The sequence below is a fragment of the Odontesthes bonariensis genome, chromosome 11 (assembly GCF_027942865.1).
Source record: "Odontesthes bonariensis isolate fOdoBon6 chromosome 11, fOdoBon6.hap1, whole genome shotgun sequence".
In the NCBI taxonomy this organism is placed as follows: domain Eukaryota; kingdom Metazoa; phylum Chordata; class Actinopteri; order Atheriniformes; family Atherinopsidae; genus Odontesthes; species Odontesthes bonariensis.
In genome coordinates, this window is record NC_134516.1 from 23,003,142 (window position 1) to 23,030,266 (window position 27,125).

The 27,125-nt window shown below is 45.6% G+C and overlaps 2 protein-coding genes across 10 annotated transcripts in view; both read left to right on the forward strand.

The window, feature by feature from the left end:
• The window catches only part of LOC142391831 (mitogen-activated protein kinase kinase kinase kinase 4-like), a 30,553-nt gene extending 21,510 nt beyond the window's left edge, over positions 1-9,043 (forward strand). For 3 of the 8 annotated variants that reach the window (XM_075477965.1, XM_075477968.1, XM_075477971.1), the window contains 15 exons: positions 203-294; positions 874-1,013; positions 1,243-1,337; positions 2,414-2,592; positions 2,705-2,813; positions 3,198-3,488; positions 4,569-4,686; positions 4,855-5,025; positions 5,115-5,258; positions 5,410-5,544; positions 5,658-5,758; positions 5,869-6,018; positions 6,109-6,268; positions 6,358-6,497; positions 6,669-9,043. In XM_075477965.1, the coding sequence (XP_075334080.1) occupies positions 203-294; positions 874-1,013; positions 1,243-1,337; positions 2,414-2,592; positions 2,705-2,813; positions 3,198-3,488; positions 4,569-4,686; positions 4,855-5,025; positions 5,115-5,258; positions 5,410-5,544; positions 5,658-5,758; positions 5,869-6,018; positions 6,109-6,268; positions 6,358-6,497; positions 6,669-6,752 (2,109 nt within the window). In that variant the 3' untranslated portion in view covers positions 6,753-9,043. The remainder of the gene's footprint in view (positions 1-202; positions 295-873; positions 1,014-1,242; positions 1,338-2,413; positions 2,593-2,704; positions 2,814-3,197; positions 3,489-4,568; positions 4,687-4,854; positions 5,026-5,114; positions 5,259-5,409; positions 5,545-5,657; positions 5,759-5,868; positions 6,019-6,108; positions 6,269-6,357; positions 6,498-6,668) is intronic. The other 5 variants (XM_075477966.1, XM_075477967.1, XM_075477973.1 and 2 more) reach the window with 5 other exon arrangements.
• A 2,836-nt stretch (positions 9,044-11,879) lies between these two features.
• On the forward strand, positions 11,880-26,639 carry LOC142391834 (putative ribonuclease ZC3H12C). 2 transcript variants are annotated; one of them, XM_075477977.1, is made up of 6 exons: positions 11,880-11,997; positions 21,457-22,316; positions 22,460-22,599; positions 22,676-22,910; positions 23,068-23,174; positions 23,499-26,639. In XM_075477977.1, the coding sequence occupies exons 2-6, from the start codon at positions 21,526-21,528 to the stop codon at positions 25,037-25,039; spliced, it is 2,814 nt and encodes a 937-aa protein (XP_075334092.1). In that variant the 5' UTR covers positions 11,880-11,997; positions 21,457-21,525; the 3' UTR covers positions 25,040-26,639. The 2 variants fall into 2 exon arrangements, with proteins under 2 accessions (XP_075334092.1, XP_075334093.1); XM_075477978.1 differs by lacking the exon at positions 11,880-11,997 and adding an exon at positions 17,555-17,769.
• Positions 26,640-27,125: the final 486 nt, after the last annotated feature.

The following is a 27,125-nucleotide window of genomic DNA, read 5'->3' on the forward strand; positions in this document are numbered from 1 at the left end:
AGTGGTGAGGGTTCAGCTTTACTGGAGTGTTCAGGAGCTTTTGGCGAAGGAAGCGTTTGTATTTCAGTGCTCAGAATAAATGCAGGCTTTTCTTTGTTTTATGCAGTTTCATATTAATCCCTAATAATTCCTTAAGAAAAACCTGATGCGTTGTACATTTGTGTTTTTTGGTATCAAGACCTTTTGAATCTCTCTGTGGCAGGTACCAGTGAGGACAACATCCAGGTCTCCTGTGCTGTCGCGCCGAGAGTCTCCTCTGCCATCACAGCCCAGCAGCCAGAGGAATGTTGGCGGGTATGTAAGAAAAAAAGAAACCCGAACCCATAACGAAAAAGAAAGTCATGTCATTATGATTCAATTTCATTTTTTTTTAAAGTTATGAATGAGTACCCTTGTTCTTTTCTGTAAAGGTTGCATTGGCAGGGCTTACTTGGTCTAACCTAGAGACAATTTCCTACAACGATCATCTCAATACAAGTCATGGTAAAAATTCCGCTGAAGGTTCTCGTGTGTTTTGGTCACATTTGTGATCCCGCTGCAGCTTCTCCTCTCCGTCTGACACACACAGTCTGTATCAAAGAAGTGGCCAATAAGAATTCTTTTCATTCCACTTGTTCAACGGGCATCGCAAAAACAGGAGTAAAAACAATATCTGCTCCGATCCCCCAGCGCTTTGTTGGGTGAAAATGAATCTTGTGCAAAGAGAACTCTGACCACAAACATCATGTAGGTTCTGTGGGATCACGTGAACCTACCAGCGTCTAAATGAGAGAATGCCATTACTTCTGAATGATGTCATTGGGAGTCAGTGTATTGGGAGGATGCTTTCTTTCCCGTGTGTCCTGTTAAATCTGCCGTTGCTCTTTGTCACAGAAATGTGGAGCAGCGCCCGCTGTGGGACCGAGTGGAGAAGCTGCAGTCTCGGCCAGGCAGCGGCAGCTCCTCCGGCTCCTCCAATTCAAGCTCCCAGGCCAGCCCGGGTGACCGCTTCAGGCCACGCTGTGAGTCCCCCGGTACAGCACTCAGCCACATTTCACTAACCCTGCTTGATCAATATCGGCGCACTGTGATCATGACACGATGATAGAATTTTTCCTTCGGTACCACTCTGCAGTATCAGCTCTTTCTCTAGTTTTGTGCAGCTTTTATTCCACCTCTGAAACATCCTCTCGGAGGCCTAATCTCCTGGCCCAGTTCTGTTTCCCCCCCCCACTAACGCAGTTTCCCTTTGTTTCCACAAAGCTTCCTCTAAATCTGAAGGATCGCCTCTCCAGCGGCCTGAAAACGCTTCCAAAAAACCGGATGAAAAGAACCTCTCCAGGCCTACTCGACCAGCTGTAAGTCCACTGTTACTAAAGTGTTGCGTATTCTTGAACGGGTCAAAACCTGTTTTGTGTTGTTCTCCCACCCTCTTTTATCTTCTACTCTAATTAACCAACCACCTGGTGTCTGAAAACTTCAATCCAATGCTTTCTGATTGTTGGGGACCCGCTTAGGGTGATGCGGTAAGCCTCTTAAATGAGATTACATTATCACACCTATGCTATGCTTGCACCATTACCCCACTCACTGCATTATATGATGAAGGCCTGCGATGATAGAATGGGTTTTGCACCATTGCAAGGATTAACTCGGCACCGTCATTGGTTACCGTCCTCTCTGCCTGAGATGCGATTGCCTTCTAGCATCCTTTGTCCCTCCTGAACAGTCCCTCCTGTTTACCACTTGCCATCAACGAAATGAACAAAAAGGGTTAACCGTCTGCCGCGGCTTCCTGAGCCTGGATTTGAATACCACCACATTTAAATGCAAACACGCCCCTCCTGTCTGCTTGTTCTTGTCAGAGTGGCTCCTAGTCTCACCTGGCTTTGTTGTGGGATAAACTGTGGCCCATTTGCTTTGTTGAGCATGTCGGGGAAGTATCCCTCCTCCCTTTCCTGCTTGTCACTGACCTTACAAGACTGCATCGTGGAAGAGAAAAAGAACGGGGCAACGTGGTTGCAGGACCAAGTGATTCATTAATTATCCGATTACATGATCCAAACCATATGCCACTTATCTCACTGCATCTGAGAGCTTAAACTTAACGGCATCTTAGGTGAAATCAAACATGTTTTCAACATGACATTTTTAAATCAGCCCAGGGCTGAGTTGCTCTATAAACAACAGATTTCAGCCTGTAAGTGGAGGAAATTGAACAGAGGAACAACCCGATTAGATCTCTGTAAGTTTAAATGAAGGCGGGATTGCTTCGAGGCTCTCGTCACATTCTGCAGACTGTGAAAGCCTGTGTTGTACCGATTTACTTTCCTTTTAGTTTTAAATGTTGCATACGAGAGATAAGTTGAGATTCGTGGCATTTTTGGAGTTCATTAAACGGAGCAGAACATGAAAAGTGGATCTTTCCTCCCAGGACCTGACGGCTCTGGCCAAGGAGCTGCGTGCAGTAGACGACGTGCGGCCTCCCCACAAGGTGACGGACTACTCCTCTTCCAGCGAGGACTCGGGCACCACAGACGAGGAGGACGACGAGGAGGTGGACCAAGAGGCAGGGGAGGAGTCCACCTCAGGAGCCGAGGACTCCAGAGCTGGGTAACCACTGCGATGTCATTATGTACCCCAAACCAGCTACTTTGTTGCACCTATCAAAAAGCTGCTTTTGACACTGGTTGTCAGACTTCATATGTCCTCATGTCTTCTGCAGGCGGCTGAGTAATGGAGAGACGGAATCTGCTAAGACCATGCTGGTGGAAGACTTGGAGAGCGAGCAAGCCTGTACACCCTCTAAGGATGGCACACTGGTCATCAGACAGGTAAGACGGGGAGTTTGATGAGTTGGATTCTTACTGAAAGCAACATTCTTCTTTTCTGCAGTTAAGGGAAAGTCTTTTTTTTATTTTGTACAGTATCAGTGTTATTTATCCACTTCTCCACCATTTCCTCTGTTTTGCTGCATTTCACTGGACCGTTTTGTAGACTCGCTGCTTCATGTTTCACCCTCACTGACGGAATAATCTACTATGTCAGATTTCTGTAGCTGGTATTCCCAGCGACGTGCGCAGTTGAATGAACAGCGCATGTTGTGTATGATGTGGGAGTAAACTGGAGTAAATAATGTCACCAAGCACTCGCACACAGAGCTCCTCCTCTTCTCCACCTGCTTGCTCGAGCCCAAACGTGCCTGTTCTTGCTTCCAGAGCACAGCTGACATAAAGCGGTTGGTCAGTCTCTCATCTTCCTCCTCTTCCTCGCCTGGCTCTGGCAATGGCCACGGCCTCCCAGAGAAAAACGGCTTTGCCAGCCGCATACACCACCTCCCAGACGTTATCCAGCAGAGCCATCACTCCCCCTCCTCTTCTACATCCATCCTTTCCTCCTCCTTCTCCTCCTCCTACTCCTCCTCCTCTTCCTCCTTCCCCTCATCGTCTAGCCAGGCCAGTCCTGCAATGACCCCACAGATCTCCCTGGACGAGCTCACTGCCATAGAGGTATGTTGCCCTCACACAGCGGAGGCAAACAAACGAGGAATGGATGGGAGTTGTACAGGCTTAGATGTGTAGAGGTCTCCTTTTCTCAATTTAGCTCCAGTTAAATTCTGTATGATTATCCATTCAATATTTGGCCGATATCTCTTTAGCTATGGGGCAAGTTAACATTAAAACATTTGCAAATCTAATGTTTTCTGCTGACAAAACACACCATAAAATGCACGTGTCCATCTCTAAGTCTGTACATACCAACCGTGCAGTCCTTGACTGTTTGTCCTGCCCCCCTCCGTCTCCTCCCGGCTTCAGTCCAGCTCTCCTCTGCCCCCTTCCGACTTGGCTGACACCTGGTTTGAATCTTCTGAGCTGTTGCAATCTTTTTCCCCCTCCTGCAAACCACTGCATTGCACTGCCACTAACACCGGTGCCTCCTGGTGGTAGAATGTTGTCCCAACATGGAGGAAACTAAAAACCACAGCTTCTTGGGATTAACAGCTGTATCTGCATCGGATGATAGTTGGGGTAAAATGAATCAAAAGTGTTTTACATTTGCCAGCCATTCATTCAAACGTCACTCATCATGGGTGGTGGAATTACGATCCTCTTCTTTCTGTGCTTTATGACGAGCAGCTTTCTCCTCTAACAATTCGCAGCAGCCTGTGTTTGGATCATTTCTCATTTCCCTCGACACATTTCTTCTTGTTGCACATGTTGTTTTTCCTCTTAACATTTTTTTGTCCTCTCCAGCCTCAAAAGAACTAACATTAAAGCATGTCCTCTTTTCTTTTGATGGGGTTTCAACTTGAGTTTGAGGGGCCCTAAATATGTCATGAAAATGTAGTTTGACTGAACACAGTTTAGCTGAATGCGGCTTTATGAGCCCCCAGGGGTAGAGCTATAACTCATACGCTCAGACCTGCAGTTTAAATCAACAGTCGGCCGTATAAATTACAGTTCACTGTAAGAAATCAAAGGCCTAACGCCGAAGTCTGTTTCTCATGTCTGTTGCAGTGGTCTCTTCATTCAATTTTAAAGCTGCCTTATCAGAAACACTCTGTTTTCTAAATGTCTCTTATCTCACAGTCCCAGTCAGAGAGCAACTCCATGTCCAAACACAAATCTTCCTCTTCGTTCACTCCCTTCATCGACCCACGCCTTCTCCAGATATCTCCATCCAGTGGCAGCTCCCTCAACAACATGGGTAAGGCAGCAGCAAACCCCGACTGTTAAATCTGAGCCCACTTTAGTTCCCCGATGACAGAAGGTTGAATTTTGGGCTTTAAGGGAGTTGAAAGCGATGGCTTTTCCCCCCACAGAAGAACTTGCTTCTCATCATCTGAGCTGATTTGTGTATGTCCCCGTCCTCCAGCAGCATTCGGGCAAGAAGGACGGCTTGGAGACCCGCTGAGGGCCGACCCTTCCCGTAAAGGCTCGGTGGTTAACGTCAACCCGGTCAACACGCGTCCGCCGAGCGACACTCCAGAGATTCGCAAGTACAAGAAGAGGTTCAACTCTGAGATCCTGTGTGCGGCTCTCTGGGGTAAGAGTGTGTCCAAAGTGTCAAATGCTCATGTTTGCCCTGCCCCTTCAGACGGGTGTTTGATCTGGGTTTGTGTGCGACTTTGTCAGGAGTGAACCTGCTGGTGGGGACGGAGAGCGGTCTGATGCTACTGGACCGCAGCGGTCAGGGGAAGGTCTACCCGCTGATCAACCGGCGGCGCATCCAGCAGATGGACGTCCTCGAGGGGCTCAATGTCCTGGTCACCATATCAGGTGCCAAATCACATTGGTTTTTGATTCATTTTCATCAGTGAGGAAGCAGGGGTAAAGTTGTGGAGGAATGAATGCTTTCCCTTGACTCTTATTTGACAGTATTTGAGTAAAGAAATCTCTTTAAGGTGGTTCCTTTTGCTCCTCCCTGCAGGGAAAAAGAACAAGCTGCGAGTATATTACCTGTCGTGGCTCAGAAACAAGATTTTGCACAACGACCCCGAGGTGGAGAAAAAGCAGGGTTGGGTCAACGTGGGTGACCTGGAGGGTTGTGTCCACTACAAAGTCGGTACGTTTCTTCATCTTTTCCCATTTCCTGCACCTCGAAATGCGTGCAAAGATCTGATTTAAAATTGTCTGATAAGCATTTGATGACTGACTCGCTTCATCTTTACATTCCAGTGAAGTATGAGAGGATTAAATTCTTGGTACTGGCCTTGAAGAACGCAGTAGAGGTGTATGCCTGGGCACCCAAACCCTACCACAAGTTCATGGCCTTCAAAGTAAGCATGAGCACAGCTGGGGCTCCAATGTCCGACTGAGTTAAGGTTTTAAATTTTCATTGTGCTCTGGATCCATCTAACCAACTCATTTATTTATGGTTTGGCTTCAGTCTTTTGGTGACCTGGTGCACAAGCCTCTGCTGGTCGACCTGACAGTGGAGGAAGGGCAGAGGTTAAAGGTCATCTATGGCTCCTGCTCGGGCTTCCACGCCGTAGATGTAGACTCTGGTGCCGTCTACGACATCTACCTGCCCACACATGTAAGTGCTCGGGTGCAGAGTCTGACCGTACGGGTTATTTATTTATTTATTTTTTTTCTTAAACACTGTTTACTCTCTATTTGTCTTCAGATCCAGACCCACATTCAGTGCCATGCCATCATCATCTTGCCAAACACTGATGGGATCGAGCTGCTGGTGTGCTACGAGGACGAGGGCGTCTATGTCAACACCTACGGACGCATCACCAAAGATGTGGTGCTGCAGTGGGGAGAGATGCCAACTTCAGTGGGTAAGCAGATGTTTTTTTGGTGCCTTAAAAGCAGTTCTTTACTTCTTAATAAACCGATGCAGTCATAGTGACGCCCTCCGTTATGACAGCCTATATTAGGTCAAACCAGATAATGGGCTGGGGTGAGAAGGCCATAGAGATCCGCTCAGTGGAGACGGGCCACCTGGACGGCGTATTTATGCACAAGAGAGCCCAGAGACTCAAATTCCTCTGTGAGAGGAACGACAAGGTGAGGACCTAACTCTGCTGCTTCCTTTATTTGTGTTTCCTTCTGTCCGCTTTTCTTTGTTTCTAAAAAGAAAGTCAATCTGCGTGGCTGCAGACGAGATGAGGATCCACCACAAAGCCCGACAGCCTGGACCGAATGTAAATCCTGTTTTCATCTTTCCCGCTCCGTCAGGTCTTCTTTGCCTCTGTGCGTCAAGGAGGTGCCAGCCAAGTGTATTTCATGACCCTGGGACGCACCTCTCTTATGAGCTGGTAGACGCCGCCCTGCATCATCAACCGACGTGACGATCATACCCAAAGCAGCGACTAACCGATGACGACTACGACCAACATGGAGAAAACGGCCTTGAGCCTGAGCTGCCGAACGCTTCTCGGCTTCCTCTCACCTGCTCGGGCGAACAAAAAAAACAAAAAAAAAAACACGGATTGGACTGTAATCATGAAAAGAAGGAGACGGAGGCGCCATGTCTCGTGACGAGCCTCCGGATCTTTCTCACCCCGACCTTGGAGCCGATCCCCTTCTCCGCCGCTGAGGGATGTGGTATCTGTTGATCTTTGTGTCATAGTACAACTTTGCATCTTGTATGTGAGTGACGAAGCGTGTTTGTCTGAGAGGCCAAAGAATGGCTGAACACGGCCAACGCTGTATTGGAGAAGGTGAATACTTCTTGTGCCACAACTTGAGTGTAGCTGTGTTTATTCCCAGCCCTGTTCAGGTGAAGATTTCCATGTCAAGCATGTTACTATAACACTTAGTTCAGTTGTCCTCCCATAGATGGTGCTTGATGTGTAAATTTGCCTCTGTGTCTTCACTTTTTTTGCCTTCACCTCCTTATAGTGAAGACTTCTTAAGGGACCTTCTTGATATATCTGTTCAATACAGGGTACTGGATATCAGATTGTACATACCAACTATACACTCGCGAAGGTTTTCTAGACACTTTTACCACATTGCCTCATGTGCTGTAGGTTATGTCGGACAGAAGTAGCCCCGTTTATGATGGCATGACACTTAGCCCCGGTTTTACTTTTCTTTTCTTCTTTTTTTAATACACTGTATATTTTGTATGCGACTTGCCGCATATGAATTAAGCGCAAACGAGACAGCACACACGCATAGATGATTTGCAAAGGAAAAATCCACACTATTTATCTGTAATCTGTACTTTTTAGGGCTTTAGTTTTGTCATGAAGTTTTTGCGATTAGCCGCTGTGGTCAACTGGCTGTTGCTCCACTGGAAATATATAAACACGCCAACAAGACCGACCCAGAAATGTGAGGCTAATGAGCTCTTCTTTTTTTTTTTTTCTTTTTTAAAAGTGGATTTTTCCTTTCACGTCAGTTCTGAGTAGGGCTAAATTAAACTGTGAATTAGACGAGCAGAATTAGCAGGTGGCCATTAAGGTAGCATGGTGGGCAGCACGGGAACCAGGGCAGTGTGGATGGAGCTCACTTTCTGTCCTCCATCTGCACATTCGTGATATGTCACATGTACGATCATCCAGCTCTGTGCTTCGAAGGAGTCTTTAGCTTCATGCGTAGCTAAACGGTTGCCTTAGGTTGTCCAGCTGATTTTAAAATTTCTCAAAATCCACATCTTCAAAACTTAAGGTATTTGGATTTTGTCTGCTGTAGGAACACTGTAGTCTAAACCAGCCATGTGACTCTGTGTCTGACCTCTTTCTTTTTTTTTTTTTTTTTTTTCTGACATTTGGTGGTGCTAGTTTACTTAATCCAGTCTGGATTGAAGACACACCCAACCTTAACTGCACTCCATCTGAGAACTCGCTCCTCTGCCAAACGCAGAGCCAGTAATGCGACTCGGCTTATGTGTGAATATGTCAATGCAGCTCCACCTTTGCTCTCAGGTGGTGCCTTCACTGTCTGAGGAGGTGCTGGGGGGCCTGCTGAGAGCAACACATCACAATTAGATGCTTTCACACTCTCATTGTCTGTGAAAAGCAAAGAAGGCAAAAAAAAGAAATCCCACGTTCTAATAGCAGTGTTACAGAACCACTTTAGACGGCGCAAACTAAGCGGCATATTTTTAAACTCTGACTTAGTTTTTAGTCTCGTTTCTGCAACTTTTATTATGTATCCCTTCAGATAAGTATGCGACTGCAGTGGTTTTTAAATTGTAATGCACACCTTATGTTCAAAATGTTTACAGAAGCAGTTGTTTTGTCAAACCGACGCGCGTCGATATGAATATTTATGGTTTATTTTGAGGGCGGTTTTATCCCGGTTTTTGTATTTTGTATTATTCCCTTTTTGTACTATCATTTAGACGTTTGTGAAAAGGGACGACCAACCGTCGCTCACGAGTCACTGATTCCTCTTCATCCTGCGCAGTGCACTGTGTGCCCCCCCGGCTGTGTGGAAGCGCTTGTTTCCTGCCACCCAGGTGACACGTCTCCCCTCAATCGTCTCTCTGCCATGCATCTAATTTATGTCCTCTCTGTGTGTACAATGGAAATCACTGTATTTTCCTGAAGTCTTCTTTTTTTTTTCTCCCCTTCATTGAATAAAATCAGAAGTAATTTACAGTTCGGTGTCAATTATTTGCCCAAGAATTGCCCATATTTTCGCATAAATAGAATTTTCGCTGCAAAATGGCCCCACCGATGCGTGTTTGAGTCCCTCAGAGCAACAGCAGATGCTCATCAGGGTGGAAAGTGTTGCGTATTTCATCTCTAAAGAGTTTAGATGTCACCAATCCACAGTTACAGACTGTGTACAAATGGAAGAAATGCAAGAGAAAGCCAAGGCCGCCTCCTCATTTGGCCCCAGAAGGATCACCACAAGAGCCACAAGGTAAGTTCCAAGTTACGCAAGTCCTTTCTCACAATGACAAATGTCACTGTTTAAGATTCCACTGTTAGGGGCGGAAAAAAGGGGGTTGCCACAGCTAAAATCACCAAAAACCATGTAGGGCTAACATACTGTTAGAAAAAAAAAGTTCTGAGGACTAAAGAGACCAAAATGGAGCTTTCTGGTTTAACCAAGAGAGGTTATGTTTGGAGAAAATTAACTGCAGTCTAGCACAAGACCTCTGTGGTAGTTTCTTTTTAATTCTAACTTAAAATCATAAAAGAAAAGTTAAAAAAGTCAGTCCCTGAGCTAAATCTCTATAGAATGTAGGTCCTGCTGCAAGACAATGACCAAAAAAAAAAGAAAAGTTTTACCCGAGATTAGTTTGAGAAGAATAAAGTTAATATTTTGGAATGGGTAGAGTAAAAAATTCTCTTTAAACCAACAGAAGAGTTGCTGAAGGATCTGAAGCAAGCAAAATGTGAGGAAACCCACCAAAAATCCCGAGTTCAGGCTGTTTTGAACTGAAGAATGGGCTAAAATGTATCCAAACTGATGTGCAAAACCGATCAATGGTGACCAGAAATGTTTAGTTATTTAGTAGTCTCTATTAAAGAAAGTGTGTTTAATTCAATTTAACACTGTTCTGTTCTTTTCATTTTTCTGTTCAAACGAGCAGATTAAGAAACAATGAGCACAATGATGTGTAAAAGGGCCAAAACGTTGGGGGATCGTTGTGTTCAGCTGTGGATGCTGCATATGTTTTGCATCATTTCAACTTGCTTTTCAGTGATTAATTGAATATTAGATTCTCATCTCTTCATGGTAGTTTTGTGGAAAGGTTTTGGTTAAGTCTTTTTTTTTTTTTTTTTTTTTTTTATTAGTGTTATTATCATTGCAAGTATCTATCAATCAATCAATCTTTATTTATATAGCGCATTTCATACCACAGGCAACTCAATGTGCTTTACATAAAGACATAAAAAATACAACACAGAAATACAGAGCAGGTAATTTGAGTAAACTAACAAACATGGATAAACTTTCCTCTAAGAGGAAGCATTTAAAAATATAGCTAATAACAGAACGGTTGGTATAATAAATGATAACAGATCTTCAGTATATGAATATGACTAAGTTCGCCTCCTAGTGAAGCATTATTAAGATCAGAAACATGGATAAGCTTTCCTCTAAGAGGAAGCATATAAGAAGCCGTTCAATGGTCCATAAATTAAATTAAAGGGGAATTGGGTAAAAAAACTTTCATCTGAGAGGAAATATTAAGGTTTATACAGTGATAATAGGTCTTAATAAACCATTTGAATATGACTAAGTTTTCATTAATAAGATAAACCATTTGAATATAACTAAGTTTTCCTCTTAGTGAAGCGTTAATGAGATAAGGGTAGAATGAGAGAACAGGTCATTTGAGTAAACTAACAAAAGTATGGCCATTTTGTTTATTTTTAGGGCTTGTTTCACTTCCTTGCGTTTCTTCTCAGGCTCCATGTTCTACTGACCCTCATTGTTGGAGGAACCGGTCCCAGATATGTTGACGTAAATCCAGAAAAAAAATCATTCGGGTCTTTTATTTGAACTTTTCACCACAAGATGGCGCCGTCGCACACCTAACGCCCATAGTCTTTCTAAAAGAGCTTAAAGTTTAATAAAGTTAACCCGAATGCGTCATCCTTTATTTTCCTGCGTACTTTAAAATGATTTTAAAAAACATTTGACAGTGTCTAAGAAGCCTCTCCTCATAGCCTGATAAACCAGCCTAAATGGATTGGATGTCTAATTTAGTCTGGCTCCGATGAATGGATACAACGGAACATTGTTGATGAGCACAACCCGTTGTCTTTCAAACCGTGTCTGTGGCTATAGGCCAACGCTCTGACCAATCAGCGCAACTGACTGTGACGTACGTAGTAAGCGCGACAGAAAGCTTTGGTGGGAGGGGACTGTATGTAAACAAGTGAAGCAACTTCAGCAAGGCTGAATCAAACGAGCCAGAGAGTCTCTGTAAAGGGGCTGTGAACGAGCGCTGTTCCATTGCCGCCGCCATCTTTCTTGTTGTGCTTTCGCTTCCACTGCCCAACGTCGCACTGCTCTGTCGTCACTCCCTCAAAACCCCGCCCCAGAACCCTCTGCCCCGCCCGCGTTGATTCAAAACACATCTCTGCGTTGTGATTGGTTTAGTTGCCATCTGCCAGATTCAGGGCAGTATTTTCAAAATGAAAAGTGGTTCGAAGCCAGACCCAACCGCAGGCAAAACATTTTGCCGTCCAGCAGTTGGCGCTGGTTTTCCAGGCTACTCTCCTCATACTCCATGACGTGGTGAACATTCAGTTTGTGTATTATATTTATTTTTTACGAAAACGAAGACCTAAATATTAAAAAACAAGACGAGAACAGGGGAACTGTACAGGTAGACACCCTTTGTAAAAATGGAACCACATATAATATAATATATTAGTTTTCTGTGTCCGTTCACCAAACTAAACCAATGTAACATACTTGCTTTTACTTTGAAACGTTTCCGGAAGAACCAGCTTGCTTTAACTTGACGCAGCTCAGTTGGGTCACGCCGCATCCCAGCCGGATGTTTCACGTCGCCTGCACACGATGGGAAGATTTGTTCGTTTTCGAGTAAATCTCGTCGTGCGGCTCCAGCGGCGGCCCTGACCAGGTGAGCGTCTGAATGCGGCGTCGGCCCGGCGAACTTGTTGGCCGGATGGAGCTGCAGGTTGGCGCGTGTGGAGAGGTCGTGACGGTGTTGGTTTGCGGTGACCGTGCACGCCCCTGCGCATTCCCCCCCCCCCATAAAAACCGGCAGTATAGTTTGTGCAGCTTCTTCAACAGGCAGCGGCTGGAGGGCTGTTGTTGTTGTCTTTGTGGACATTTAAAACGTTGTTTGATGAGGCAGTTTGGGTGCTCTGGAGTGAGGAAGGCCTGAGCCAAACACCAGCTCGTGTTTTTCTCCGGGGGATACATGTTGAGTGTTGTTGTCCGCTGTTCATCTCGTACTGACAGCTGTGTCTTTGCAGCAGTTGTTGTGGCTCCCTCAGGATCAGACCAGTAGCAGTCCAGGCTTTTGATGGGCAGGGTGGAGAGGGGGTTAGCACGAGCCGAACAGCTGTGCTTCCCAACCCCACGAGGGGGTTTTAGATCACCCTTTTCCTTCCTTTTTTGAGCATCCTCCCCCTGACTCCAGTCTAAAACAGAATGCCTGGATGCTGCTGTCACATTTTGCAGTTAAAACGAGACAAATGCAGGAGATCTTCCTGAAAAACCCCAAAGTTTTTTTTCCCCCAGACATAAAGTTGATGTGCGCTACACCTGCACGTTTGTTGCGTTACCATGATCTCCTTACTGGACTGATTCTGGATCTGTTGTTGTTGATTGTTGCCAGGGCTGGGTTCAGATAATGGGTCAGAGAGTTCACAAGAGCTAAATGTCTCCTTCTGTTACCCAAACCTTTGCCTGGATAGCACTCAGAAATGATTGGTTGTGTGCAGTGGCGATTCTAGAGTCTGTGGGGGCCCCAAGCAAAAAAATCCCAGGGGGCCCTACCGACCAGTGTTCGTCACCAAAACATCTGACACCAACGAAAAATGTGTGAAATAAAACCTCTTTTTATTCCAAACATGTTCCAAACATGAAAAACATTGTTATTTTTAAATATATATATGTAAAGAATAAATAAATAACTAAAAAAGACTAATAATAAAATTAAAAAAAAATTGAATAAAATACCACAAATTACTTTGAAAACCCAATATAAACTTTGTACAAAATATTTACAGTACATATTTACAAAGTATATATAGTAGTAAGTTCCTCACAAGCCCAATTTACAGTATGCACTGCTTTTAGAAATGCTGCTTACGGGCCTTGGCTTGTGCAAATGCTGATACTATGTCCTCCAGATCCAAAGACATGTTAACTAGACAATCTTTGACTAAATCATATAAATTTAACTGTTCAAAGAAAACATGTTCACCACAAACGTTCGCCACTGTTTGAGACAGTTTATAAAGTAACTAGACAATCTTTGATTGAATGCACCTCAGCTCTCGGGGGCCCCCTAGTGGCTCGGGGCTCCAAGCAGTTGCCTGCCTTGCTTGTTGACAAGGTGCGCCTCTGGTTGTGTGCGTTGAGGTCCAACACTTAAAAATCAACTAAAATGGTCATTCGTGACTCCTATTTGCTAATGGTTGATCATAAAATGTCACGTTTCATGCAAAATAAATCCACTCATTTCCTAGTTCCTGGTGCAACAAGCGAGAAGGTTTGTTTACAAAAATGCTTTCAAATGATTTAAAAAAAAAAAAAGCCCTTTCAAATATTATCAACAGTCCAAAGCCAAATGACTTCCATATTCAATACATTAGAAACAGCAAATCTCCTCTTTTTATGGCTGCAGTGATGGGTCGGTTGCTTATTGTAAGTGCAGTAATTAACTGTAATGTAAGTGATATTGAGTGGATTTAGGTTATTGTCAGACACTTGGAAACCTTCAGAGTGAACGCCGTCTCTCGGCCTGGCTAAGTAGCAGTGATGGCCGTGTTGCTGCTGCAGTTGTTGGGAGCAGCACACCTGTTTGTCGGGGCAGATGGCCAGCAGAGCGCTCCCCTGTCTGTCTGTTTGGGTCAGCTGGTGCATTTCTCCCCACTTCCCTCATCTCGACTCTGCGAGCGGACTCGGAGCACGTTTCAATCAGGCAGTTGTTGTTTTTTTTCTTTTGAGCCCCACAAAGCTGAAAGAAACAGTTATTTTCCTTGGTAAGCTGACAGAGAGCGCACACTACAGCGCACCGACGCCGTGGACTACTTTCTGTTGTTTGAGATTACTCGCCGACTTCTTGCTGCCAAGATCAATTCTGCTGGAAATGTCATCTTGTCTTTCTGAATGAACATTTCTGTTGGCAGAACTTTCTGTTTAAAACTGTTTCTATGGGCATGGCAGCTACAATAGCTGCTTTTTGAAACGACTGAAAGTCTATAAGTTGTTTGAGATGGGAGGGACGCGTGTAGTTTCCGGGACTTGTTCAAATATTTACACTGGGAGCTGGGATGATTACTTGATTAATTTGGTCAGTCTTTGCTATTTAGACAGCTGCTCTGCTTAAAAGTAAATAGTTATTTTTGTCTTTACCACAGCAACATTTTGAAACATTAGCAGGTTAGAAGTGAGGATTTGATGTTTTTCTATTTCACATACAGATGTGAAGAAGGTTCTACTCATCAGGACTCAACTAAAAAGTCATCCAGCGTTGCTTCAGCTCATTGAGGTTTGCAGCATTGGTTCGTGCACAGCTCTCTGACTGGACCACTGCAACACCTTGATTCTTTCCTTTTTCAGACATTCTGCTGTAGATCTGCTGCTGTGTTTGGGATCTTTGTCCTGTGGATGACCCAGTTTCAGCCGAGCTTTATCTGTCGGGCAGACGACCTCACATTTGACTCTAGAACACTTCGGCTTTGCAAACTTGCGCTGCGCTGCCATGTTCTTTTTAGAGAGAAGAGGCTTTCTCCTGCAACCCTTCCAAACGAGCCGTACTTGTTGAGCTTACTTCTTATTATACTGTCCAGAATATTAACATCAGACATGCCAACTGAGGCCTGTAGACAGGGCCGGCCCAAGCCTTTATGGGGCCTTAAGCAGAATTTAATTTGGGGCCCCCCTACCATCACCTCAGCTCCAGATGCCTCATTATTCCATAGGCTACACTGTTATGTGTGTAACGGACCCACAATCATTAGCATTATTTGTAATCATCTTACATTATACAGGTGTCATTCTTGTTTTTAACCTTAAAAGGATAGCAAACTCATAAATATGGGATAGCAAACTTATAAGTATGGCTCATTAATTTAACTATTTGAAAGTAACATCAGCAGGCTGGAGACTGCATTTATAGTAAACACGTTAAATAGTTTAATTTCTTTCAGATGTGCAATGGTGTGCAAAATGTTCAAAATACAAATACAAAATAGAATCAAATGACATTCACATTATCTTACAGAAAAATAAAGTTGTAATCAAAATTAAATTCAAAATTGCTCTCGGGGCCCCCTGGTGGCGTGGGGGCCCTAAGCGCCCGCATAGTTGGCATATGCCTTGGGCCGGCTCTGCCTGTAGAGTCTGAGATGTAGCTCTAGGGTCTGACCTTGGTGGTGAACTTGCTGGGATGTCCACTCCTGGGAAGATTTGCAGCCGTCTTGAATGTTTTCCACTTTCTAATAACCTTTTTTCACTGTAGCATCGTTTGGAAATGAACTTTATAACCCTTCCCCGAATAAGTGGGCAGCGACTCTAAGATCATTGCTGATGTCTTTCCTCCTTGGCATTGTGTTAACACACACCTGAATGCTCTGAACCAGCAAACTGACAGAACTTCTGCTTTTATAGAGGTGCTCACACCTGATGATGCTCAGTTAGGTACGTTTGATCAGCAGCACCTGGCTGTAACCTAAATGCCTGTAGAAGCAGTAAGGCTGCGATTAGTTTTTCAGACACTGCTTCTGCTTTTTTGTTCAGATTTATGAGTGAAATATGTTCTGTGTTGGTCACTGGAAGTTATATTGGAGCTGTATTTTATTTTTGAGTGTAATTGTATGTAATTATTTTTTCCATGGTCCTGAAATTGCCACCGTTCCTGCTCGTATCAGCTTGTTACTTGAGTTTCATCTTTTTAGTTGTGGACATTTTGACTTATGCGGTAGTGAATGCATTTTTCTCCATTTCACAGATTAAATAATTCATTATCCGAGCTGTATCCCTCAGTTACTTTGCAAAGGAGCGTCAGTTTGGGGTCTTATGTGCAGGATGTTATTTAGTTTTTCTTTTCTTTGTCACTACTTAATGTTTATAGTGCTCCTGAGTCTGCTCACTCTTCCTGAAGCCCTTTTACGATCAAACAGGAGCTTTGATTTGTTTCACGTGCAACCTTACCAGCAGTTTTCTTGGCCTTGGCCAACCCTGTTCTACTTTTTCTTATGTTACGAACAGAAGAGTTGGCTGCTGAAAACACTTTGGCTATCAGCTTGGCTGTGTTTGCTTGCTTGACACTATATTTGGTTTGTTACAAAGCAAATACCAATTTGTTTTGGCTTGCTGTGTAAATTTAGTAAAGCTTTTTGCAGCTTTATCCAGTCTGCATCATATAGTCCCACACGGCTGCATATTGTGTGTGTATTCCAGCTTCCTGTTGGACTAAAGTGGTTCGTAAAGGTGTTTGTTCCTCTTTCTCGTAACGCGGTGACCTCTTTTAGTCCACCCTCTGGCTGTGTATAGGCAACTCTTCACTGCGTATTGTATTTGCTGTGTTTTGCACAAGAAAGCATAGATTTGGTTACCATGAAGCTGGATATTATGCTAATGCAGCGGCTCTGAAATGCAAAACACACCAACAGGATATTGCAGAAACCACAACGTTTTGGCGTCTTCTGTTTTGCTCTCGTTCACTATGTTTTTTGTTGCGTTTGGCACATCGAGGCTTCTTTGGGTTTCACAATCGCATAAAAGACACAAGAGCCAAGATTTGTGTTTCCGAGTCATCTGCCCTAAGTGTGCCGCAACAATGCAGAACAGGTTGCCCCCTCATACTCAGAGGGACATAAAACTTTTTGATGTCCTTCACCCCCCCACACACTTGTCCCTTTTCTCTTTTAAGCTCAGCCACACTCTGCTCTTTCCTCTTGCACTATCTTAAAGGCCATGCTAGTCTTTCAGCCAGCCTCGGTCCTTTCTTTCTGTTGAAACCCCCCCTCCAACACGGCCTCCACCACCCCCAGCCCGAGACAAAGAGAGGAGAGTGACTGTGGCGCTCTGTAGCCAGGTGTTCTCCATTGCTGCCCCGGGCTGTAATAGCACCAGCCCTCACACTGCAGCTGCCCTCCGGAGCCTCCCATTGTGCAGCTCCATTGTTCAGCCGCTCGCCCCTCGTTGATTCATCGGCCACACAGGGGAAGCCCTTTCAGGCTCAGGAGAGGACTGTGCACGCTTGTGTAAGTGTGTGTGTGTGCGAGTGCACACCAAGTACGCGTGCCTTGGGGAAGCTGGCTGTTGCAGGCATCTGCCCACAGCCACTCCCCTCTACCTCCTTCGCCTCCCTCCGCCTCATTGTAAGGCTGCTGCGCTCTGATAGGTGGAGAAGCGGCCACTCTCAACGATGGAATGGCAGACATTGTTGATCCATCTGTCCTGCCGCTCATTGTCCACCTTGGCTGCTTCTGCAGAGAAGGGGAAAAAACCGTCTCTGGAAGACACTCGGACAGACAGAGTTGGACGCTCTGCTTTTCACCTGCAGCAGCTGTGGATGCAGCTGATTTGGCAACTTTGGGGATTTGTTCCATCTCGGTTTCACTTGCAGAGTTTTCTCATCTGCTCTTTAAGGATTTCAGCATGAGATGATCTAATTCCCCTTCTTGATTGACTGTTGATGTTTTTTGGTCTGGTAAGTGGGATGAAGTCTCCAACTCTGATTTTTATTCTTTACATTTTTTTTTAATCTATACATTTTTATGGCTGGTCTTGTCGAATGTATTTAATATTATTATTATTATTATTAACCTTGTTGCACCGATACTAAGCTCATTGATGTGATAAACACTCCAGCTTCAGTAGAGACTTGCGTGACAGGTTGCTTGTCCTCAGTCTGGCCGGGCCTGTCCTGGGCTGCAGCATCATAAATAACTCAAGCACTAACGGACCTACATACTTACTTTTAGACATGGGTCAAAGTTGTGTTCGTTCTCAGGGGGAGGTTCAGTGTTAAGGGAAAAGGATGCGGCCCACTTTCTGTGTTTTTGATTCTGGTTTTTCGGATGTGAAGTGTTACCTGGTCATGACATGGAACTGTCAGTTTAACCACCAGATTTGTAAGAAGAAGCGTTTGACGTTTTTTGACTTCTGCAGCCTGAACCTTGCAGGAGTCTGCAGCTGCTGCACGGCTATGACAGTTGGTCAAAAGTTAAACGGCGAGAGCTGCGTCGATGTGAAACCTGATGCAGGAGAGTCAGGCGGCCTGTGTTGGGTGGGGAAACGGAGCCAAAATGATTTATTTTGAGGAAGCAAGAAGCTCTCTGTTGGCCTCAGAGAATGTTTTGTGTGTGTGTGTGTGTGTGTGTGTAGTAGAGGCGCCAGTTGCGGGTACCGCTCAGCAGACATCTGTTGCCCTGCTGCTGACAGGGAAAGCCCAGCGCGCCATCTAGATGAATACACACACACACACACACACACACACACACACACACATCCTCAGCTGATTATTCTACCCTCCCTGTTTGTCTTTTTTTTTCTTTTACACTAACTGTTGCACAGTGTTGGGCATGTGGTGCTGCACCATCAGACACCCCCCCCCCCCCCCCCCCCCCCCTTGTGGTCCCTCCCAAACCGCCTTTCAAACCTGTTTCCTCCCTCCCTTGCGCAGAGCTCACACACTTACACAAAGGAGCTTTAAGGACTGTGTTACATATTCATTGCTGCCTCCATCAAACCCAGCCGCGCTGCTGTGTGTGGGAGCCGCCGTGCTGATGTTTGAAAGATGCACCCACTCGGCTCGGAGGTCTGGAGATGGTGTGATGAGGCAGCTCCGCCGTTCATCCGTTAAAACTGGGCCTGATTTGGGAGGCCCACCATGCACTGAGTGTTTAGGTTCAGTGGGGCGAGGAGCACACAACAACTGGACAACTTTTAAAATGGGCTAATGAAAAGACTCTTAACAGGCTTTAATAGTGACAAACGCACTGGCCAGCGGTATTATTATTATTATTATTATTACCTTTTATTTAGATTGTTTAAAAAAGAAAAAGCTACTTGGTCAAATGGACAAAATTGACAGATCCAGTACCTGCCATTTTGGATTAACCAATATTTTACTCAGTTTGTTCTTAGTTATACCTGTTTTAGGAGAAAATATATCTGGGTTTGGACTGGTTGGTTGGACAAAATTATGGGAATGTGAGTTTGGGCCCTTGTAAAGTGATCCATAGTAATAATGCTGGGTTGGATTCTGGCACTCGTGTGTGTAAATGGTATTCTATCTCTGTTGGTTGCATATGCTGCTTACATTGTGATTTTTGTTTCTGATCAGTTGCTTATGCAAAGCCTAGACGTGCTTTGAAAACACTGAAGTAGTTAAATCATACTCTTTCATCATGAATAGCTTTTTTCCCCTTTTTTTTTTTTTAAATACCCGAAGACTAAGTTTTGATATTGGCAGATGTATGAATTTGGGTGAAATATTTGAAATTACACACTGTGTTTTTATTGGCACCAGCTAACACTTTGTGTCCACCTATTGTGATGTGAGTGAATCAAATCAGATGATGTTGATTTGGCTCTCTCTACTCTGTTTTTAGGCTTGGGGAAGAATGAACAAGTTAACAACAATGTAATTCAGTTGTTTATTAAAGTTTTGACTAAAGCTGTTAATCTGATATCTACCTAAAAAAGATTAAGTTTTAGTTTAGGGTAAATACTAACGACTGGAGCCAACAAGTTTTGGTTGGATTGCACATAATGCGGTTTTGTGGCCGGTTTAACGAGGCTTCAGGTGGGGAATTTACTACCCATCGTTGGCAGATGAGCCAAATTTGAGTTTTGTATCCTGGAGACCTGGAGACTTGAGGATGCTGCCGAGATGAGAAGCTTTTGCTCAAACTGGCTTGAGAGAGAGGAGCATCAGTTTAGCTAATCACCGGTGGCATGGGTGTGCGAAATGTTTCTAGTAGCTGCATTCCTTTCACAGCAGCGTGAGTCACCTTGCCAGGTGGAGGACTTTTATTTGTGCGCAGGCACCATGAAACGCCCACAGCGGTTGATGCTAAGGTCCCCATCCTAATCACTCCTGTGGGTCTGTTGTCAGTGAGGCACACTTAGGCCCCATCCACCCCCCCACATAAGACCTTTTATAGTGTGTGTGTGTGTGTGTGTGTGTGTGGCAGGTCACCGGCTGAACGCTGCAGCCTCTGTCTTGGCATTTGGAAGGGGGGGGATGCTTTCAACAGCTGTAGCTTAGCAACAGTAGCTCAGCCTCGTTGCTAGGCAACCCTTTTACATAAAATGCACACTCACTCCACCCGTCTCCCCTCCCCTGCCCTCTCCTCCCTCCATCTTGAAGTCACTTCCCCTTCCATCATCTGTTTTGTCCAGATAATGCTGGAGTTGTTTTCTGGGGTTGGAAAAATGCTAAATCCAACCAGACGAGCGTTTTAGACGTCAGGTATCCTGCTTTTTTTTTTTTTTTTGGTTGCATCCAAGAAGGAATTCAACAGTATTGCAACAGATAAAAGTTTCTTAATTCTGTAGCTATTGAAACTTTGAATGACATCATGTTTCCAGAGTGCAACATCGGTTTCAGTTTCTTGCTGTAATTTAATTGCAGCGTTGCCTTTAATCTGATATCATGTCCTTGGCTTATATGTATATATATGCTGACCAGCTCGCAGCCTCGGACTGCTCACTGCTTTAATGAGTGACTCCTGCACCACAGCGGCTGGAAGCATATGGCCTTTAATTACCAGGTAGAATAAAAGGGGAGGGGGGGAGAAGCGGGAGCTGTAGCCCAAGCCCAAGCGCTAACAGCTTGTTGTCTGTTTTAATAGTTCACCCTCTGTTACCCTGTTGATCAACGTGCTGTGGCATGGATTTTTTTTTTTAAAAGCACACCCAAGGCCAGCCTGAAAAAAAAACCAAAAACGCGGGAGTCCATTAATTAGGATGAGGGGCCCCATCGGTCCTTTGTGTCTGCCTGCCCGCGCCTCAGTAGAGTCTGTACCAGACAGCCATTCAGAGCCAGCGTGAAGGACATCAGCTCGGAGCTTTACAGGAAAACAAAGAGAAGTCAGGTTTTCCTAAAATGACCGTATTGACTCAATGTGATCGTAAAAAGAAATGCAGTCACTGTGCCTTTCACTGCAGTGGGTGCTTGAAAGCAGATGAAATATTTCTCATTTACATATTTAAGTTTAAGTAGGGAGTTACCCTGCCGGCATCTATGTCACGTCAACATATATATTAAACAATAAAAATCAAGTCTAAGAGCATCATTACAAAAAAAGTTATACAGTCTTATTTTTTCCTGCTTTGTTTTCATGCAAGTCTCTCACTGACAAACTCGTCTCCGTCTCTCTTTGTTTAGGCACTAATGAGTCGAGGTTTGTAAGGGGGCCGTACTCAGCCCGGTGTGCTGGATGTCTGCGAAAGATTCATGGGCCAGAAGGACCATGTGGAGGCAGGAGCAGGCCAAATCCTCGACCTGGGGCTGGATTTGGAGTATCTCCACTTAGTGGGGGCTGACCGGCAAGCTGGCGGCGCTGACGGACCCCCTGCTATGGAGGGGCAGGGGGAGAGCTCTGGCACCAACACCACAGCCAGTTCCCCTCCACCAGCACTGCCAGAAGCAAATGGTGGGTCTGATGTAGAATGTGAACCTGCACCATCGTCCAGTTCCACAGACTCTGATGGAGGAGAGGGTGCATCCGCTCACGGTAAGAACACCCACCAGCCGCTGTGCCGAACCCCATGTGTGGACTTAGGTACCGAGGGGCCTCCCGAGCCCCCATCTGAACTTTCAGCACCGGTTGAGGATGATTTGCCTGCCCAGTCCTCATGTAAGCCCCCACCCGATACTCCACCCAAGCCCTCCACATCAGAGCTAGAGCCTGAGGCGGTAGGGAAAGAGTACCAGGCAAAGTTGGATTTTGCCCTGAAGCTGGGCTACTCTGCGGAGACGGTGCGACTGGTTCTATCCAAGCTCGGCCCAGACACCCTCATCAATGATATATTGGGAGAACTGGTCAAACTGGGCACCAAGACTGAAAGTGAGCAGCCAGCTGGATTATTATCCTCTACCTCATCCACTTCTTCTTCCTCATCCTCTTGTGGTTGCTCTGATTTATTGGATAGCCAGCGGTCAGACTCCCCCTGTCCTTCAGATTCCGCGTGTGACCAGGACAACCTGCGGCCAATCGTGGTGGACGGCAGTAACGTAGCCATGAGGTGAGCAGCCTATAATGAAAGCCGATTCTGGATTTTTCACACAGCATTTTTTTTTTTTTTAGTATATGTGGTGATTAAAAAAATGCTGAGAGTGCAGACATTAAAAGACATTTTACTTTTCACCTCTTTGCTGTGTTCTGTAGCCATGGCAACAAGGAGGTGTTTTCCTGTCAGGGCATCCAGCTGGCTGTAGACTGGTTTCTTGAACGTGGTCATCAGAACATCACAGTTTTTGTGCCTGCGTGGAGGAAAGAGCAGTCCCGCCCCGATGCCCCTATAACAGGTACGTACAAGAAGCAAGTCGAACAATGCGGCCCGCGGTATTTTCTTTGAGCCCACCGTAATTCTCCCCTCCACAGATCAAGAGATCTTGCGTCGCCTTGAGAAGGAAAAAATCCTGGTCTTCACTCCCTCGCGCCGCGTCCAAGGTCGGCGTGTGGTTTGCTATGACGACCGCTTCATTGTCAAGCTGGCATATGAGTCAGACGGCATTATTGTCTCCAACGACAACTACAGAGACCTGGCTAACGAGAAGCCCGAGTGGAAGAAGTTCATAGACGAGCGGCTGCTCATGTATTCTTTTGTCAATGACAAGTAGGTTGAGGGGGAGGGGGGGCTGGCTACTGATGATCTGGTGTGAAAAGAATTGTGACATTTAGACATAAAGGGAAAGAAGTGATTGAAAAGATATGCACCCACTATAGTGAGTAATTCTGTGATCTTTTTCAATCCTTTCTTGCCTTGTTTTCAGATTCATGCCACCAGATGACCCCCTTGGTCGTCATGGTCCCAGCTTAGACAACTTCCTTAGGAAAAGGCCCGTCATGCCCGAGCAGAAGAAACAGCCATGCCCATACGGTGAGAAAACAGATATGGGAAAAAAAAAATCCACCTAAATACACATATAGATAGAAAAAAAGAACCTTTTTAATTTATGATTAAAAGACATTAGAACTTGTTTCACAATAGTAAGTATGTGTGTAGAGGTTTCAGTAAGCACATTGACATGTCACTAGAAATAATCTAAATATTGTGTCAGCTCGACCAAAACTAGACTTTTAAAATGGATGTAAACGTGTCAGGCTGGCCATAATCCGGTGTCTTCAAATTGTTTGACACATTGGGCATAATTTGCATTGAAATTGTGTTCTACAACTGAGAAATTGCATCTTTTCACTCCAGGAAAGAAGTGCACTTACGGCCACAAGTGTAAGTATTACCACCCTGAAAGAGGGGCCCAGCCTCAGCGCGCCGTGGCCGACGAGCTGCGTGCCAGTGCCAAAACCTGCGTCGCCTCCAAGAACCAAGGAGATACCGGACTGGTAAAGAGCCACAGTGTACCAGCTGGCAGCATCGAGGCAAAAAAAGGTGCCCCGAAAAGGCAGTCGGACCCCAGCATCCGAGCCCTGTCATACAGCGACGCTGAGGAGAAGCTGCTGGCCAAGAGCCGCACAGAGGGCCAGAAGAGCAGCAGTAACAGCTCCAGTTTAACCATGTCCCCGGCCCCAGGAGGCCCCCCTTCGAGTTTAAGCGTTTCACAGGACCAACAGTCCAGAGTGGTGACACATCTACCAGCTCCCAGTCATGACCTCTACCCTCACTGCGAGGCTCCAGACTTAAGCTACTACTCAGTGACCCGTGCTTACTCTGGCCTGAGCCTCTCCTCCCGGCGGAGCCCGGACTGCCGCTACCCCAATGACACAGACTTGCGTCTCGGCTCGTTGGGCTCAGCAGGCTCCGAATGCGGAAGCGAAAGCAGTGTCAGCTGCGGCAGCAGTTGCGACTCCTACAGTGAGAGGTCGTGTCCTGGATGCCCTCCTGACACTTTGATCGAAGACGGCGTCCATTTCCCCAACACCCACAGCCGGCTGTACTCTCATCACGTCACATCGAGCCATGAGTTATGCGGTCTCCATCCTGCTGAATACACGAATATCCAGCACAGCCACACTTCTAACCCAGTGCACGCTTACCACATGAGTGCAGCATGTGGGCAGAGCTGTGCTCATGATCAGCTTCCACCAGAAGCTCCCCCGAAGCGGCCCCTCTACCCCTTGCCCCCTCATCTCCAACACCAGCCGCTGGCTGCTCGCTCCAGCTGCCCTGGAGACTACCAGTCTCTGCCCCAGTCCAGCCCTCACCCCCCCGGCTCTCCTCTTGGACGCTGCCTGGCCCCCACGCGAGCCGAAAGCGTGTCCGACTCGCATCTTTGCGAACATCTCTCAACATCGCACCATCACTACCGTCCAAAAGCTTTACCGAGCTGGGACACGTACTACAGGCAGCTGCCGCTGCCGCCTTCCAGGTACGAGCCGTCCGCCTATCAGAGCCTGCCGGACACACGCCAGTCATCCTGGCACACGCCTCCGTGGCAGCAAGATGGCTACACCCAGCACCACTCCTCTCACCCGGCTCTCCATCCGTCCCCAACACATTTCCTAAACCACCCGCCGCCCCCGGCCCACTCTCCTCACCCGTCTTATTCGCCTCAGAGCTCTCATCTGGCACATCCCTCCCATGCCCCTCCCCCCTACGTGGCGCCGCACCCAGAATCCCCCGCACACAGCTGCTATGGGGACGTGAGGGAGAAAGTGTACATCAACCTGTGCAACATTTTTCCCTCGGAGCTGGTGAGCTGGGTGATGGCCAGGAACCCCCACATCACAGACCCCCAGCAGCTGGCTGCTGCCATCCTCGCAGAGAAATCCAAATCGGGCTTCTGAGGAGTAAAGGGAAATGTAGTCCTCCGTGTCAGAAACAGACTGTAAGGGGTTTGCATCAGCAGTGGTTTTCAGGTCTGCTCTGTCATGACTTTCATGAGACAATGAATGATAATCCACAATGCAGCTGCGGTTACTGTGCAGCAACAACTAAACAAGGGTTGAGATGAGCGAGAGTCATTTGAGGAAATCTGACTTCGGACTCAAAATGAGCCACGAGTAGATCCTAGTTCCAGACCTGCACGTTTTTTTTCTTTTCATTTAGTCGCATCATGTGTCTTTCACATGCAAGACGGATGATGCATCGTATTCAAAAGGCACCTTTTTTCATTTTCACAGCCGAGTCACTAAGTAGCGACTGGTACAGCGTACATCTAACACGACTGAAATAAGGGATTACTGGATTATTTCCACTACCTTTATGACAAGTTTCACATTTTTATGGAATTCACACACACACTTATACACTATACTTAGTCTGTAACCTGAGTCAAACAGTGTTTGGCTACGTTTCCCTTGCATGTGTAACTACTGTAAAGAAAATGTCACTTATCACAAGTAATGACATGATTTTCTAATCTAATCTAAATCCTCATCCAGTTTCAAACTACTATTTGACTTAGGTCTGGTTATCATGTCTATCTGTGTGTGTGTGTGTGTGGTGCAGTCTGTGGGTGTTCTTTCCACGTTGGTAAAAATGGGTGTAGAAAAGCTCGTCGTCTTTATGAGATGACGTCAGTTTTTTGGTCAGAGTTGTGGCTGTAGAGATGGGTGACCCTGTCGTGTGTACCTTAGTTTTAGTAAGGGACATCTCTCTCTATCTCTCTGGCCCTTTATTTTGGGTCAACTCTGGTATCTGCTACAGACACACCAACTCGTTATGGGTAAATCAAAAATGTACGTATTGTAAATGTATTTAACGGTGCTGTGCTTTTTAGTAACGGCGCCTCCTGTTGGCTGTAGCAGATCCCAGCTGAATCCATGCTAGACAGAGAAAAACTTTGTTTGATACAAATTGTATCATGAACTAAGTCGCTGATGTTATATACAGTACGTAGACTTGTCTGATCCCTGTCTATCACTCTCGGTGTATTGCTATATGATGAAGTGCACTCATTAACAGTTTTGTTCTAATCAAAATGTTCCAACTTTTAATCTAGTGGAAATGGCTTTGAGACAATTATTTCAGTTTTGTTTTTGAAAAAAAAGGAGCTGTGTGCCTACTATGTTTAGGTATCGCAGCTGCTTTACCTGCGCCTTTGGGTTTAAAGCTGGCTTATTCTCTGTAGGAGCTCCAGTTAAATCGCTGAAGTAGTATGCTTTGGTTTACTGGCTGACTGCCTATTTGAAATCAGAGGTTAATTATTTTTCACATTGAGGTTGGGGTCAGTTCATTTTAGCCTTTTTCTTTAAGCCTCTATATTAAGTCAAAATGTAGCTCTGCCTTTTAGTAATGTTAAATTACGCTTAAAATAACAGAGAATGTATCATTATGAGCTAATCAGTTTTCTTGTTAGTCATGAGTTAAAGGGATAGTTCGCCTCTTTTGACATGAAGCTGTATGACATCCCATATTAGCAATATCATTTATTAAATTTGACTTACCCCCTGCTGAGCCTTGTGAGCCGAGTTCCAGCCTCGTTTTGGTGTTGACGAAGGTAGTCCGGCTAGTTTGCTAGGGTCCCGAAAATAAGGCGTCTTGCTTCTCAAAACAAGACCTCACAATCGCTTGGTGCTATTTTAGCTCCCTTCGTATCACTACGGGCTGTGTAGACCGTGCAGACTGAAGTGCAGACCGAGCAGTAAACACTGTAACAGGCGCGGCTATCGGCAGGCAGCTGCACGCAGTGATATGAAGGGAGAGAAAATAGTGCCAAGCGATTGTGAGTCTGACTTTAGCTGGATGAACGATTTTGAGAAGCAAAAAGCTTTATTTTTTAAACCCCAGCCAACTAGCCGGACTACCTTTGTCAACACCAAAACGAGGCTGGAACTCTGCTCACAGGACGCAGCAGGGGGTAAGTCAAATTTAATAAATGATATTGCTAATATGGGATGTCAAACAGCTTCATGTAAAAAGAGGCGAACT

Excerpts from the sequence above, each read along its gene's own strand:
- LOC142391834 (XM_075477977.1), top strand. The coding sequence starts at position 21,526 with ATGGGCCAGAAGGACCATGTGGAGGCAGGAGCAGGCCAAATCCTCGAC. Across the intron at positions 22,600-22,675 it reads CCCCGATGCCCCTATAACAG|ATCAAGAGATCTTGCGTCGC; the intron begins GTACGTACAAGA and ends TCCCCTCCACAG. Across the intron at positions 23,175-23,498 it reads GAAACAGCCATGCCCATACG|GAAAGAAGTGCACTTACGGC; the intron begins GTGAGAAAACAG and ends TTTTCACTCCAG.